The sequence below is a fragment of the Atractosteus spatula genome, chromosome 14, assembly GCF_055471065.1.
Source record: "Atractosteus spatula isolate fAtrSpa1 chromosome 14, fAtrSpa1.hap1, whole genome shotgun sequence".
NCBI classification, from domain to species: domain Eukaryota; kingdom Metazoa; phylum Chordata; class Actinopteri; order Semionotiformes; family Lepisosteidae; genus Atractosteus; species Atractosteus spatula.
Window position 1 is genome coordinate 13,549,901 of NC_142719.1, and position 15,092 is coordinate 13,564,992.

Below are 15,092 nucleotides of genomic sequence, written 5' to 3' on the forward strand. Positions count from 1 at the left end.
ACCCAGAACCGGCTGCCCCAGTCCCTCTGGACACAGAACCGGCTGCCCCAGTCCCCCTGGCCCCAGAACCGGCTGCCCCAGTCCCCCTGGACCCAGAACCGGCTGCCCCAGTCCCTCTGGACACAGGACCACCGCACAGCTGAATGTAATGACGCAGTGTTCCTGTGTTGCTACATGGAGCAGTGTGAGGGGCACAGGGTCACAGACAGGAGGAGGAGCTGCTGTCCTCACAGTTGCCAGTCTACCCAGCACAGAGACAGGGAAATATTGTCACTGACATCAGGCCCTGGTGTAATAATAAACAGGGGAATATCGTCACTGACATCAGGCCCTGGTGTAATAATAAACAGGGGAATATTGTCACTGACATCAGGCCCTGGTGTAATAATAAACAGGGGAATATCGTCACTGACATCAGGCCCTGGTGTAATAATAAACAGGGGAATATCGTCACTGACATCAGGCCCTGGTCTAATAATAAACAGGGGAATATTGTCACTGACATCAGGCCCTGGTGTAATAATAAACAGGGGAATATCGTCACTGACATCAGGCCCTGGTGTAATAATAAACAAGGGAATATCGTCACTGACATCAGGCCCTGGTGTAATAATAAACAGGGGAATATCGTCACTGACATCAGGCCCTGGTCTAATAATAAACAGGGGAATATTGTCACTGACATCAGGCCCTGGTGTAATAATAGAGGGGAATATCGTCACTGACATCAGGCCCTGGTGTAATAATAAACAGGGGAATATTGTCACTGACATCAGGCCCTGGTGTAATAATAAACAGGAATATCGTCACTGACATCAGGCCCTGGTGTAATAATAAACAGGAGAATATCGTCACTGACATCAGGCCCTGGTCTAATAATAAACAGGGGAATATTGTCACTGACATCAGGCCCTGGTGTAATAATAGAGGGGAATATCGTCACTGACATCAGGCCCTGGTGTAATAATAAACAGGGGAATATTGTCACTGACATCAGGCCCTGGTGTAATAATAAACAGGGGAATATTGTCACTGACATCAGGCCCTGGTGTAATAATAAACAGGGGAATACTGTCACTGACATCAGGCCCTGGTGTAATAATAAACAGGGGAATATCATCACTGACAATAAAACTGTGGGGGAGTGTGTGGAGGAGTGTTATTAGTGTAATGAACAGCAGTTCAGCCTGTCCCTGAGCTTTGTGATTGCAACATCTCACTATCAGATCTTTTTCACATTAAAAAAATAATCCTAAAAATATTCTGGCTGTTTCTGTCATGCAATGAAGGAGAAACACTTCCAACTTTTTTCCAAAAAAATGTTTGGCTGCTTCAAATGCGCTTTGTGACAGCGCCCCCTGCCTGTCTACAGACCGCACATGTCTGGGGTCTGCAAGACACTGCATAGTGGGCGTGCAGACAGCGCCCCCTGTATGTATACAGTGACTGTCTGTGACCCCCATACTGACAGCCAGACTGGAAACAGTCTGCACAATCTGTAAACAGTGAACAGTAGAACTGCCAGACAAATCAGGGCTCCTGACCCCTGCCCCACCAAAAGAAACAGACAGATTTCAAACCGTATATTCCTGTTGCAATCCTGCACTCAAGTGCAATCCTGATAATAATCATTAGAGGAATAATGCTTATAAAATACATTCAGCCTTAGTGCCTTAAATATGTATTTATATGTAGCGTACTATATACAGTATACAATCACATATACAGATTTACCACACAGGAACCATCAGTAACTCAGACTCAGTCACTTAAAATCATCAGTAGTGAGCAGTGAGGTGATTTCTACAGCAGATACAGACAGTTCTGTCCTCGTCTCTCACCCCTCCTTCTCTCCCTCCTCCATTGTCGTCGCCAACGTTTACACCATAGTTTGGTACAGTACCATGACTGTCTAAAGCTCCCCAGGGTTTCTCTCACAGAGAGCAGAGGTAAGAGCTTGCCTGTGCAGTCGGCGCAGTACAAGGAGCACAGCAGGCTTGCGCAGCCAGCACAGGGCAAGGAGCAGGTCTGCGCAGTCAGGGCAGTGGAAGCAGCAGGCTTGCGCAGTCAACACAGGGCAAGGAGCAGGTCTGCACAGTCAGTGCAGTGGAAGCAGCAGGCTTGCACAGTCAGCACAGTATATGGCGCAGTCAGTGCAGTGGAAGCAGCAGGCTTGCGCAGTCAACACAGGGCAAGGAGCAGGTCTGCACAGTCAGTGCAGTGGAAGCAGCAGGCTTGCACAGTCAGCACAGTATATGGCGCAGGTCTGCGCAGTCAGTGCAGTGGAAGCAGCAGGCTTGCACAGTCAGCACAGTATATGGAAGAGGTCTGGGCAGTCAGTGAGTGAAAGCAGCAGGCTTGCGCAGTCAGCACAGTATATGGAGCAGGTCTGCACAGTCAGTGCAGTGGAAGCAGCAGGCTTGCGCAGTCAGTGCAGTGGAAGCACCAGGCTTGCGCAGTCAGCACAGTATATGGAGCAGGTCTGCACAGTCAGTGCAGTGGAAGCAGCAGGCTTGCGCAGTCAGTGCAGTGGAAGCACCAGGCTTGCGCAGTCAGCACAGTATATGGAGCAGGTCTGCACAGTCAGTGCAGTGGAAGCAGCAGGCTTGCGCAGTCCACACAGGGCAAGGAGCAGGTCTGCGCGGTCAGTGCAGTACTGCAGGAGTGTAGAGCTCTCGACAGACTGTAATCTATGGAAATAACAACATAAATGGAGGTGTATCCCTAAATAAAACCAAGCAAATCACTATAAGAAACCCAATCACATTCAAAACAGAAGGCTTGGAACAGGTAAAGTGGCTCGTACCTGGAACCATGACGGCTCTGGGATGGAAAAATATATGACTGGCCTGACCTGACGTAACCACCTCAGTTCTACATAGACAATCCCTGAGCTGCCGCAGGAGGGCAGCATGCTGGGAACTGTAGTTTAGTGTCTCCTTCTCCCATAATATATACAAAGAAAAGGAGAGGTTTTTCACATTTCAATACAGCACACGCGTGCACACAGACACACACAGGCCTCAGGATCTGAGTCACTGATGGCGCTCTCACGGTCTGCGAGAGCGCTATCCCAGGATGCCTTGGCCCACGGCCGGAGTGTGACGGTAGGAATTCAGATTTAGAGGTGTGAACCTGGCTGCGTGGCCTCCTGGTGACCCCCACACTGACAGCCAGACTGTCACTGTGACCCCCATGCTGACAGTGGAAACACAGGTAACTGCCATGCAGTCCCCAGGCAAAGACAGGACCTGCAGGGGTGTGCATACGCCAAACTGAGCACCCCCTCCCCCTTCATCCCTCCATTCTACATCCCCAGAACCTCCCACATCTCACTGACGGGCCCATACACTCTCCTCTTCCTGACTTAGACCCCCTCTCTCTCCTCTTCCTCCCTCTGCTCTCCTCCTTGGGACATGCCCTCCTCTTCCTCCAACTCTCTCCACCCCCCTCCCCAGCCCTCCCTTTCTCTACTCCCCCCTCCACTTCCTCCCTCCTCCTGACCCAGCCCCAGTCTAAGATGCCCCCCCCAGAGCGATCTTGGTGTTCTCATACACCACATAGCTGATGCTGACAGCTGGGATGACCTTCAGGAAGTTGGGCGCGATGCCACGATACAGGCCGGGGACCCCCTCCCGTGACACGATGTGTCTGAACTGGCCAAGCATAGACAGCTGGGGACCCCCCTCCACAGAGGCTGAGAGAGAGAAGGAGAGAGAGGGGTTAATACAGACACACTGTGACTGACTGGATACTCCAGTACATTAAAACTGCACTGAGAGAGAGGGGTTCATACAGACACACTGACTGACTGGACACTACAGTACATTAACACTGCACTGAGAGAGAGGGGTTCATACAGACACACTGACTGGACACTATAGTACATTAACACTGCACTGAGAGAGAGGGGTTCATACAGACACACTGACTGGACACTACAGTACATTAACACTGCACTGAAAGAGAGGGGTTCATACAGACATACTGACTGACTGGACACTACAGTACATTAACACTGCACTGAGAGAGAGGGGTTCATACAGACATACTGACTGACTGGACACTACAGTACATTAACACTGCACTGAGAGAGAGGGGTTCATACAGACACACTGACTGACTGGACACTACCGTACATTAACACTGCACTGAGAGAGAGGGGTTAATACAGACACACTGACTGACTGGACACTACAGTACATTAACACTGCACTGAGAGAGAGGGGTTAATACAGACACACAGACTGACTGGACACTACAGTACATTAACACTGCACTGAGAGAGAGGGGTTCATCCAGACACACAGACTGACTGGACATTACAGTACATTAACACTGCACTGAGAGAGAGGGGTTCATACAGACACACTGACTGGACACTACAGTACATTAACACTGCACTGAGAGAGAGGGGTTCATCCAGACACACAGACTGACTGGACATTACAGTACATTAACACCGCACTTAGAGAGAGGGGTTCATACAGACACACTGACTGACTGGACACTACAGTACATTAACACTGCACTGAGATACACATAGCCTTACCCTGGGCTTGCATGCGGGTTCGAATCAATGCTAGGGGATAGCTAGCCAGCTGGCCACAGGTACTGGATACAGTGCCACAGCCCAGCAGAACCAGGACTCCTGGGTCAGGAGAGCCCAGACTGTATCGCTGTAGCCAAGCTGTCTTAAGAGTCTGTGAGAAACACAATGGTAAAATAGTTCAAATGGACACTATAGTACATTAACACTGCACTGAGAGAGAGGGGTTCATACAGACACACTGACTGGACACTACAGTACATTAACACTGCACTGAGAGAGAAGGGTTAAGACAGACACACTGACTGGACACTACAGTACATTAACACTGCACTGAGAGAGAAGGGTTAAGACAGACACACTGACTGGACACTACAGCACACTGACCTCATACACTGCCAGGTCAATGCCTGCGTAGGGGATGATCCCCAGCATGTTGGGCAAGTAGCCCTTGTAGAACGCCCGCAGGCCCTCCCTGCGTAGGATCTGCCGTGCACAGTCTGCCACTCCCGAGTACTGCCCAGTGCGCCGCAGTGTGAGACGGGTCTTCAGGACCTGGAAAGAGAGAGAGAGACACTGTCCAGTACAGGGGCCTGTGGGACGCCACTCTGTACTCTGTACAGGGGCCTGTGGGACGCCACTCTGTACAGGGGCCTATAGGACGCCACTCTGTACTCTGTACAGGGGCCTGTGGGACGCCACTCTGTACAGGGGCCTATAGGACGCTACTCTGTACTCTGTACAGGGGCCTGTGGGACGCCACTCTGTACAGGGGCCTATAGGACGCCACTCTGTACTCTGTACAGGGGCCTGTGGGACTCCACTCTGTCCTCTGTACAGGGGCCTGTAGAAGGATATACTACCCGTTTCCTTGTTCCTGTTGTCCCAGGATCAGGTTCCTTGTTGGCCCAGGGTCATACTCACCTCCATGGGGTAAATGATGGTCTGAGCAGTGGCTCCAGCCAGGGACCCTGCGATGAACCTCTCCTGAACTCTCAATGAGCCCTCGTTCCCCCGGATCGCCCGCTTAATCTGGAGTGAGTGAGACAGGGGGCGAGCAAGTGAGACAGGGAGTGAGTGTGTATGAGAGTGAGACGGGCAGGCGTGGGTAAGGGTCTAACAGAGAGAGTGAGACAGGCAATGTGGAAGAGAGTGGGGCAGGGAAAGAGAGTGAGACAGGGAGAAAGTGAGACAGGCAGTGTGGAAGAGAGTGAGACAGGGAAAGAGAGTGAGACAGGGAGAAAGTGAGACAGGCAGTGTGGAAGAGAGTGAGACAGGGAAAGAGAGCGAGACAGACAGTGTGGAAGAGAGTGAGGCAGGGAGAGAGAGAGTGAGACAGGCAGTGTGGAAGAGAGTGAGGCAGGGAGAGAGAGAGTGAGACAAGCAGTGTGGAAGAGAGTGAGGCAGGGAGAGAGAGAGTGAGACAGGCAGTGTGGAAGAGAGTGAGGCAGGGAGAGAGTGAGACAGGCAGTGTGTAAGAGAGTGAGACAAGCAGTGTGGAAGAGAGTGGGGCAGGGAGAGAGAGAGACAGGCAGTGTGTAAGAGAGTGAGACAGGCAGTGTGGAAGAGAGTGAGACAGGGAGAGAGTGAGACAGGCAGTGTGTAAGAGAGTGAGACAAGCAGTGTGGAAGAGAGTGGGGCAGGGAGAGAGAGAGACAGGCAGTGTGGAAGAGAGTGAGACAAGCAGTGTGGAAGAGAGTGGGGCAGGGAGAGAGTGAGACAGGCAGTGTGGAAGAGAGTGAGACAGGGAGAGAGTGAGACAGGCAGTGTGTAAGAGAGTGAGACAAGCAGTGTGGAAGAGAGTGAGACAGGGAGAGAGTGAGACAGGCAGTGTGTAAGAGAGTGAGACAAGCAGTGTGGAAGAGAGTGGGGCAGGGAGAGAGAGAGACAGGCAGTGTGGAAGTGAGTGGGGCAGGGAGAGAGTGAGACAGGCAGTGTGGAAGAGAGTGAGACAGGCAGTGTGGAAGAGAGTGAGACAGGGCATCAGAGCAGCAGGTCCCACCTGTTCGTAGGCCATGAACTTGATGGCGGACTCAGGGGCGATCTTCAGCACGTTGATACCATTTCCACGCCACAGCGAGAAGACCCCTCCCTCCTGCACCATCCCACGCAGACCCCCCAGGACCTTCATCCTGCGCAGCCCCCCCAGAGCACCGGCCCCATGAACCTGGAGACACAGCACAGCCCTCACACTCCACAGCTGCACAACCACACAGCACAGCTGCACAACCACACAGCACAGCCACCACACTCCACAGCTGCACAACCACACAGCACAGCCACCACACTCCACAGCTGCACAACCACACAGCACAGCTGCACAACCACACAGCACAGCCACCACACTCCACAGCTGCACAACCACACTCCACAGCTACACAACCACACAGCACAGCTGCACAACCACACAGCACAGCCACCACACTCCACAGCTGCACAACCACACAGCACAGCTGCACAACCACACAGCACAGCCACCACACTCCACAGCTGCACAACCACACAGCACAGCCACCAAACTCCACAGCTGCACAACCACACAGCACAGCCACCACACTCCACAGCTGCACAACCACACAGCACAGCTGCACAACCACACAGCACAGCCACCACACTCCACAGCTGCACAACCACACAGCACAGCCACCACACTCCACAGCTACACAACCACACAGCACAGCTGCACAACCACACAGCACAGCCACCACACTCCACAGCTGCACAACCACACAGCACAGCCACCACACTCCACAGCTGCACAACCACACAGCACAGCTGCACAACCACACAGCACAGCCACCACACTCCACAGCTGCACAACCACACAGCACAGCCACCACACTCCACAGCTGCACAACCACACAGCACAGCTGCACAACCACACAGCACAGCCACCACACTCCACAGCTGCACAACCACACAGCACAGCTGCACAACCACACAGCACAGCCATCACACTCCACAGCTACACAACCACACAGCACAGCCACCACACTCCACAGCTGCACAACCACACAGCACAGCTGCACAACCACACAGCACAGCCATCACACTCCACAGCTGCACAACCACACAGCACAGCCATCACACTCCACAGCTGCACAACCACACAGCACAGCTGCACAACCACACAGCACAGCCATCACACTCCACAGCTGCACAACCACACAGCACAGCTGCACAACCACACAGCACAGCCACCACACTCCACAGCTGCACAACCACACAGCACAGCCACCACACTCCACAGCTGCACAACCACACAGCACAGCCACCACACTCCACAGCTGCACAACCACACAGCACAGCTGCACAACCACACAGCACAGCCACCACAGCTACACAACCACACAGCACAGCCACCACACTCCACAGCTGCACAACAACACAGCACAGCCACCACACTCCACAGCTGCACAACAACACAGCCGTCACGCACAGCTGCACAGCACACAATATTGACCCACTGCACTGCACATCTTTGACCCGCAGCAACACAACACATCTCTGGTCAACCAGGTCTGCCTGTGTCCAGTTCCTATGGCCAGGCTGTGGTCACTGAGCCTGTCCTCTCTGGTCAACCAGGTCTGCCTGTGTCCAGTTCCTATGACCAGGCTGTGGTCACTGAGCCTGTCCTCTCTGGACAGCCAGGTCTGGCTGTGTCCAGTTCCTATGTCCAGGCTGTGGTCACTGAGCCTGTCCTCTCTGGTCAACCAGGTCTGCCTGTGTCCAGTTCCTATGACCAGGCTGTGGTCACTGAGCCTGTCCTCTCTGGACAGCCAGGTCTGGCTGTGTCCAGTTCCTATGTCCAGGCTGTGGTCACTGAGCCTGTCCTCTCTGGACAGCCAGGTCTGCCTGAGTCCAGTTCCTATGGCCAGGCTGTGGTCACTGACACTATACTTCATCAGGAGCTCTCCCATCCCACACCCACCCCGCTCCCACTCCCTGCCTCCTCTTCCTCAAACCTGCAAGAAGACCTTCAGCCGATCCAGTGGGGCGGTTCCGGTTCGGGACACCGCCCCTGCCATCGCCCCGGCAACCAGCTGCTTCCACCACAGCCCCGACCGGCGCTCCCTGTCTGAGAACTCGTCTGGGACCGCCAGGTTCTCCCCGATGTCCAACACCTGGGGGCAGAGGGACAGCAGGGGAGGTCAGTGAGTGAGCACGGGCCCGACTGGTTCACCCCCCTCCCCCATGCAACCCCCTCCTTTACAGACTGGCTAAAGGGTGTGTGCTCAGTCAGGACGGGCCCGCAGGCCAGCCCTACTGACCAGGACTGACCAGGGAGTGCTTCCAGTAGTGCGCGATGTCCTCCATGTTGGTGATGGGGTTCAGAAGGAAGTGGTCCCTCCACTCATTCCAGTCGATGGTCATGGTGCCATCCTTGTCGATCCTGCACAAGCAGAGGGGAGAGACACTGAACTACAGAGACTCCCTCCGGGCTTGGTCCACACCCCACACTGCACACATCACACTGCACACCCCCTCCCACACTGCACACATCACACTGCACACATCACACTGCACACCCCCTCCCACACTGCACACCCCCTCTCACTCTGCACACATCACACTGCACACCCCCTCCCACACTGCACACCCCCTCCCACACTGCACGCATCACACTGCACACCCCCTCCCACACTGCACACCCCCTCCCACACTGCACGCATCACACTGCACACCCCCTCCCACACTGCACACCCCCTCCCACACTGCACACATCACACTGCACACCCCCTCCCACACTGCACACCCCCTCCCACACTGCACACATCACACTGCACACCCCCTCCCACACTGCACACCCCCTCTCACTCTGCACACATCACACTGCACACCCCCTCCCACACTGCACGCATCACACTGCACACCCCCTCCCACACTGCACACATCACACTGCACACCCCCTCCCACACTGCACACCCCCTCCCACACTGCACGCATCACACTGCACACCCCCTCCCACACTGCACACCCCCTCCCACACTGCACACATCACACTGCACACCCCCTCCCACACTGCACACCCCCTCTCACACTGCACGCATCACACTGCACACCCCCTCCCACACTGCACACCCCCTCCCACACTGCACACATCACACTGCACACCCCCTCCCACACTGCACACCCCCTCCCACACTGCACGCATCACACTGCACACCCCCTCCCACACTGCACACCCCCTCCCACACTGCACACATCACACTGCACACCCCCTCCCACACTGCACACCCCCTCCCACACTGCACACATCACACTGCACACCCCCTCCCACACTGCACACCCCCTCCCACACTGCACACATCACACTGCACACCCCCTCCCACACTGCACACCCCCTCCCACACTGCACACATCACACTGCACACCCCCTCCCACACTGCACACCCCCTCCCACACTGCACACATCACACTGCACACCCCCTCCCACACTGCACACCCCCTCCCACACTGCACACATCACACTGCACACCCCCTCCCACACTGCACACCCCCTCTCACTCTGCACACATCACACTGCACACCCCCTCCCACACTGCACGCATCACACTGCACACCCCCTCCCACACTGCACACCCCCTCCCACACTGCACGCATCACACTGCACACCCCCTCCCACACTGCACACCCCCTCCCACACTGCACACATCACACTGCACACCCCCTCCCACACTGCACACCCCCTCCCACACTGCACACATCACACTGCACACCCCCTCCCACACTGCACACCCCCTCTCACTCTGCACACATCACACTGCACACCCCCTCCCACACTGCACACCCCCTCCCACACTGCACGCATCACACTGCACACCCCCTCCCACACTGCACACCCCCTCCCACACTGCACACATCACACTGCACACCCCCTCCCACACTGCACACCCCCTCCCACACTGCACACATCACACTGCACACCCCCTCCCACACTGCACACCCCCTCCCACACTGCACACATCACACTGCACACCCCCTCCCACACTGCACACCCCCTCCCACACTGCACACATCACACTGCACACCCCCTCCCACACTGCACACATCACACTGCACACCCCCTCCCACACTGCACGCATCACACTGCACACCCCCTCCCACACTGCACACCCCCTCCCACACTGCACACATCACACTGCACACCCCCTCCCACACTGCACACCCCCTCCCACACTGCACACATCACACTGCACACCCCCTCCCACACTGCACACCCCCTCCCACACTGCACACATCACACTGCACACCCCCTCCCACACTGCACACCCCCTCCCACACACCAGCACTAGTCACCCTCTGTCACTCTGACACACTGCACTGTGTCAATACTGCACACTGACGCAAGACTGACCCCTGCAGGATGGTCTGGGCCTGTTCCGTGGTGACGTCCACCCCGAGGTTGTGCAGGGCCTGCTGGATTTCACCCACATCGATCTGACCTGCAACACAGCGCTACTGTCAGCACAGGCAGGGGCTGGGCCGAGCTGGCACCGCGCCCTCGTGGATCAACAAGTCTGAGAGCTCGGAGCAAAGACGGGGGTCGGTCCTACACAGTCCAAATGAGATTCTGCTCGGCCCGGATGGCTGAGGCCAGGACCCCCACAGGGAGAGCAGGGAGCCAGGGGCAGCGGCGTGGCTGGAGGTGGGCAGGAGTGGGCAAGTGGGAAGGAGACAAGGCTGTCAGCCCTCCCACGCATACGCTGTGAACTCCACTAAGAGTGAGAACAGTGTTTGTACAGCACGCAGCAGGTCAAACATGGGCACAAAGTGCTGTGTAAGCATACACTAGAATTAATCACTGCAAGTATCCAGTGAGTAACCTAGGAGCATACACTAAAGTATCTGATGAGTACAGTACAAGTAGAATTAGTGCAGTGTGTTTCCTATGAGTATGCAGTGTGATCATAAAAAGATGGCCCTGTCAGTACAGCGGGAGTATGTGCTGAGTATCCTGCGAATACAGCAGGGGTATGTGCTGAGTATCCTGTCAGTACAGCGGGAGTATATGCTGAGTATCCTGTCAGTACAGCAGGAGTATGTGCTGATTATCCTGTCAGTACAGCGGGAGTATGTGCTGAGTACCCTGCGAGTACAACAGGAGTATGTGCTGAGTATCCTGTGAGTACTGACCATCATTGTTGCGGTCCAGGCTGCGGAACATGAGTCTCAGCTCCTTCTCGTGTGAGCGCAGGTAATGGGTGAACTCCTCGAAATCCAGCAGGCCGTCCAAGTTTGTGTCCCCCGCCCGGACAATCTCCTGACAGGGGGACAGCGAGAGAGGAGCAGGGAAAGAGAAAAGTGAGATGCACTGAAAAAAAAACAGATTCCTGCAGCTGAGCTCATCTTTGACAGCCCTGCAGACACACTGTTCTACTGCACTGGGACTGTAGCTCCTATTGTAACAGGACTGTTCTACTGCACTGGGACTGTAGCTCCTATTGTAACGGGACTGTTCTACTGCACTGGGACTGTAGCCCCTATTGTAACAGGACTGTTCTACTGCACTGGGACTGTAGCTCCTATTGTAACAGGACTGTTCTACTGCACTGGGACTGTAGCTCCTATTGTAACAGGACTGTTCTACTGCACTGGGACTGTAGCCCCTATTGTAACAGGACTGTCCTACTGCACTGGGACTGTAGCCCCTATTGTAACAGGACTGTTCTACTGCACTGGGACTGTAGCTCCTGTTGTAACAGGACTGTCCTACTGCACTGGGACTGTAGCCCCTATTGTAACAGGACTGTTCTACTGCACTGGGACTGTAGCCCCTATTGTAACAGGACTGTTCTACTGCACTGGGACTGTAGCCCCTATTGTAACAGGACTGTTCTACTGCACTGGGACTGTAGCTCCTATTGTAACAGGACTGTTCTACTGCACTGGTACTGTAGCTCCTATTGTAACGGGACTGTTCTACTGCACTGGGACTGTAGCTCCTGTTGTCCTGTTGTAACAGGAATGTATCCTAACATCACGGTAGCGTCATGTGCGTTCTCGTCCCCCGCAGAAAAACAATACGGGCTTACGAGTCCCAGAATAGAGCGACAAGCGGGGGAGGGTGGAAAGAGACGCATGTCTTAAAATAAGAAGCTATCCTGTCGCGGATAGTGGGCCGGCCCCTGCCTCACCTCCTCCGCGTGGCGCCCCAGCGACATGCCCCTCGCCGCCAGCCCCTGACGCAGTTCCTGCACGTCGATCCTCCCGTCCTTGTTCAGGTCCAGCTGCTCGAACAGCTCGACCCATATCTTCTCCCGCTCCGGGTCGGAACCGTTGCTGTAGTCCTGGCAGCGGGCCCGCCACCGCCGGGCCCGAACCCCCGAGTCGCCCATGGGGCCGGGAGGAACCGAGCCAGCTGTCACAGCTGCCCCGCTGCCGCGACCCGGTCAGGTGGGGGCTGGGGCGTGTTCCGAGCTGCCCCGAGCTGTCGCGGAAACGGCCGAGCGGGGAAGCTGTTCTGAGAGTCCCGGTTCGCTACTTCAGTACCGGAGATCGCCGGCAGAACCGGGGTCGAATCCGGCTGCTTCCCACGCCGGCGGGAGAAGACGGAAGAACGGAGAAAGAGGCGGGATCCTCGGCGTCTTCGGGGAGGCGCTGGACTCGCAGCCCGACTCGCATCGCCGCCGAGCCCCTCACCCGCCGGGGCCGGAAGCGTAGCGCCGCCGCCGGCTCTGTCCTGGCTCTAAATCCGGCTCTAAACCCGGCTCTGTCCCGGCCGTGAGCGCCGGTGAAAGTGCGCCTGAAGGCTTTTTCCTGCTAACCGCGCTGCACAGTGCGATACAGCCCGAGAAAGACACACTCCGCTCCCGCCTGCCTCGGTTCTCCTGCCCGGCCAAAATTCCTGTGGGTTCACCTCCCTCTCGGTGCCTATCTCGATTACGTCCCGGAAAAAAATAGCCGAAGGTGAAACCGTGATATCCCCTCTCTCTCTCTCCTGCTCTCTCAAGGTTTCAAGGCGTCAGCTCCGAGAAGTGAAATTGAGGAAGAGAGCGGCTCCACTGTGCTCTCTAGTGTACCGGAGTGTGCTGAGCCCCGGGCGGCAGTTCGGTGTTTATATCAGGCTCCGTAATACGCTGGAATACTAGGCTGTACTGCAGGATACTGTAATGTCCCACAGTGTACTGTACTGTAGTGCGCTATACTGTAAGTTACTGCAATTTCCCACAGTGTACTGTACTGTAGTGCGCTATACTGTAAGATACTATAATATTCCATACTGTATTATAGTGTGCTGTACAGTCGGATACTGTAATATTCCATACTGTACTATAGTGTGCTATACAGTAGGATACTGTAATATTCCATACTGTACTATAGTGTGCTGCACAGCATGATACTGTAATATTCCATACTATACTGTAGTGCGCTATGCTGAAGGATAATGTAATATTCCATACTGTACTATAGTGTGCTATACAGTTGGATACTGTAATTTCCCACAGTGTACTGTACCGTAGTCAACTGTAATGTCCTGTATTGTACTGTAGGAAACTGTAATGTCCCACACTATACTGTAGTGCACTATACTGCAGGATACTGTAATGTCTCATAGTGTACTGTAATGTTCCATTCTGTACTGTAGTGAGCTATACAATAATAATAATTCCTTACACTTATATAGCGCTTTTCTGGACACTCCACTCAATGCGCCTTACAGGTAATGGGGATCCCCTCCACCACCAGTCCACTCACCACACACCAGCTACAGTATCAGTAGGGAGGACAACAGAGTGATTAGGCCAATTTAAAGGGATTATTAGGAGGCCAGTATTTGTAAAAACTGGGTGTAACTTTGGCCAGGACACCAGGGTAACACCCCTACTCTTGCCAGGTGTCAGGACCTTGGTTTTACATCTCATCTGAAGGACGGTGCCTTTTTTCAGTATGGTGTCCCCGTCACTATAAAATTAATTCTAGACGTAGGGGTATTTGACGACCTCTTCGTTGTAGAAGACTCTAGACCTGATGTTACAACTTATTTTTTCCTGGTTGCATGCTAGTTCATACTGTAGGATACTGTAATGTCCCATACTGTAGTGAAGTGTGCTATGTTGTAGGATACTGTAATTTCCAACAGTGTACAGTACCATTGTCTACTGTAATGTGCCATACTGTACTGTAGGATACTTTAATATTCCATACCATACTGTAGCGCACTATACTGTAGGAAAATGTAATGTCCCATGCTGTACTAGTATAGATTGCTGAAATCTGCTGTAGATTATTCTGCTGTGCTTCAGTGCAGTGTGCTGTACAATGCTGTACTGTGGTATACTATAGTATACTGTGCTGTACAATGCTGTACTGTGGTATACTATAGTATACTGTGCTGTACAGTGCTGTAGTGTGGTATACTATAGTACAGTGTGCTGTACAGTGCTGTAGTGTGGTATACTATAGTATACTGTGCTGTACAGTGCTGTAGTGAGGTATACTATAGTATACTGTGCTGTACAGTTCTGTAGTGTGGTATCACAGAGCATGTGCAGTTTGCGGGCTGATCCGTAGCCAGTTGAGCTGAAAATCTCCTGCATCC

The 15,092-nt window shown here is 54.2% G+C and overlaps 1 protein-coding gene across 2 annotated transcripts; it reads right to left on the bottom strand.

Annotated features, from left to right (window-relative positions):
* Positions 1-1,670: 1,670 nt before the first annotated feature.
* Positions 1,671-13,035, bottom strand: slc25a23a (solute carrier family 25 member 23a). Of its 2 annotated transcripts, XM_088932968.1 has the most exons (10): positions 12,688-13,035; positions 11,687-11,813; positions 10,908-10,995; positions 8,831-8,942; positions 8,515-8,673; positions 6,552-6,716; positions 5,474-5,581; positions 4,937-5,104; positions 4,553-4,703; positions 1,671-3,697 (listed from the first exon to the last, which is right to left on the bottom strand). In XM_088932968.1, the coding sequence occupies exons 1-10, from the start codon at positions 12,886-12,888 to the stop codon at positions 3,516-3,518; spliced, it is 1,461 nt and encodes a 486-aa protein (XP_088789094.1). In that variant the 5' UTR covers positions 12,889-13,035; the 3' UTR covers positions 1,671-3,515. The 2 variants fall into 2 exon arrangements, with proteins under 2 accessions (XP_088789094.1, XP_088789095.1); XM_088932969.1 differs by lacking the exon at positions 4,553-4,703 and having other exon boundaries at positions 3,506-3,697.
* Positions 13,036-15,092: the final 2,057 nt, after the last annotated feature.

What these genes read in the sequence shown, in the direction of transcription:
- slc25a23a (XM_088932968.1), bottom strand. Translation starts at nt 12,888, where the DNA reads ATGGGCGACTCGGGGGTTCGGGCCCGGCGGTGGCGGGCCCGCTGCCAG. An exon ending in CCATCATTTACCCCATGGAG is followed by an intron (nt 5,105 to 5,473) that starts GTGAGTATGACC and finishes CTCTCTTTCCAG; the next exon opens with GTCCTGAAGACCCGTCTCAC. An exon ending in AACCCGCATGCAAGCCCAGG is followed by an intron (nt 3,698 to 4,552) that starts GTAAGGCTATGT and finishes TCTCTCTCTCAG; the next exon opens with CCTCTGTGGAGGGGGGTCCC.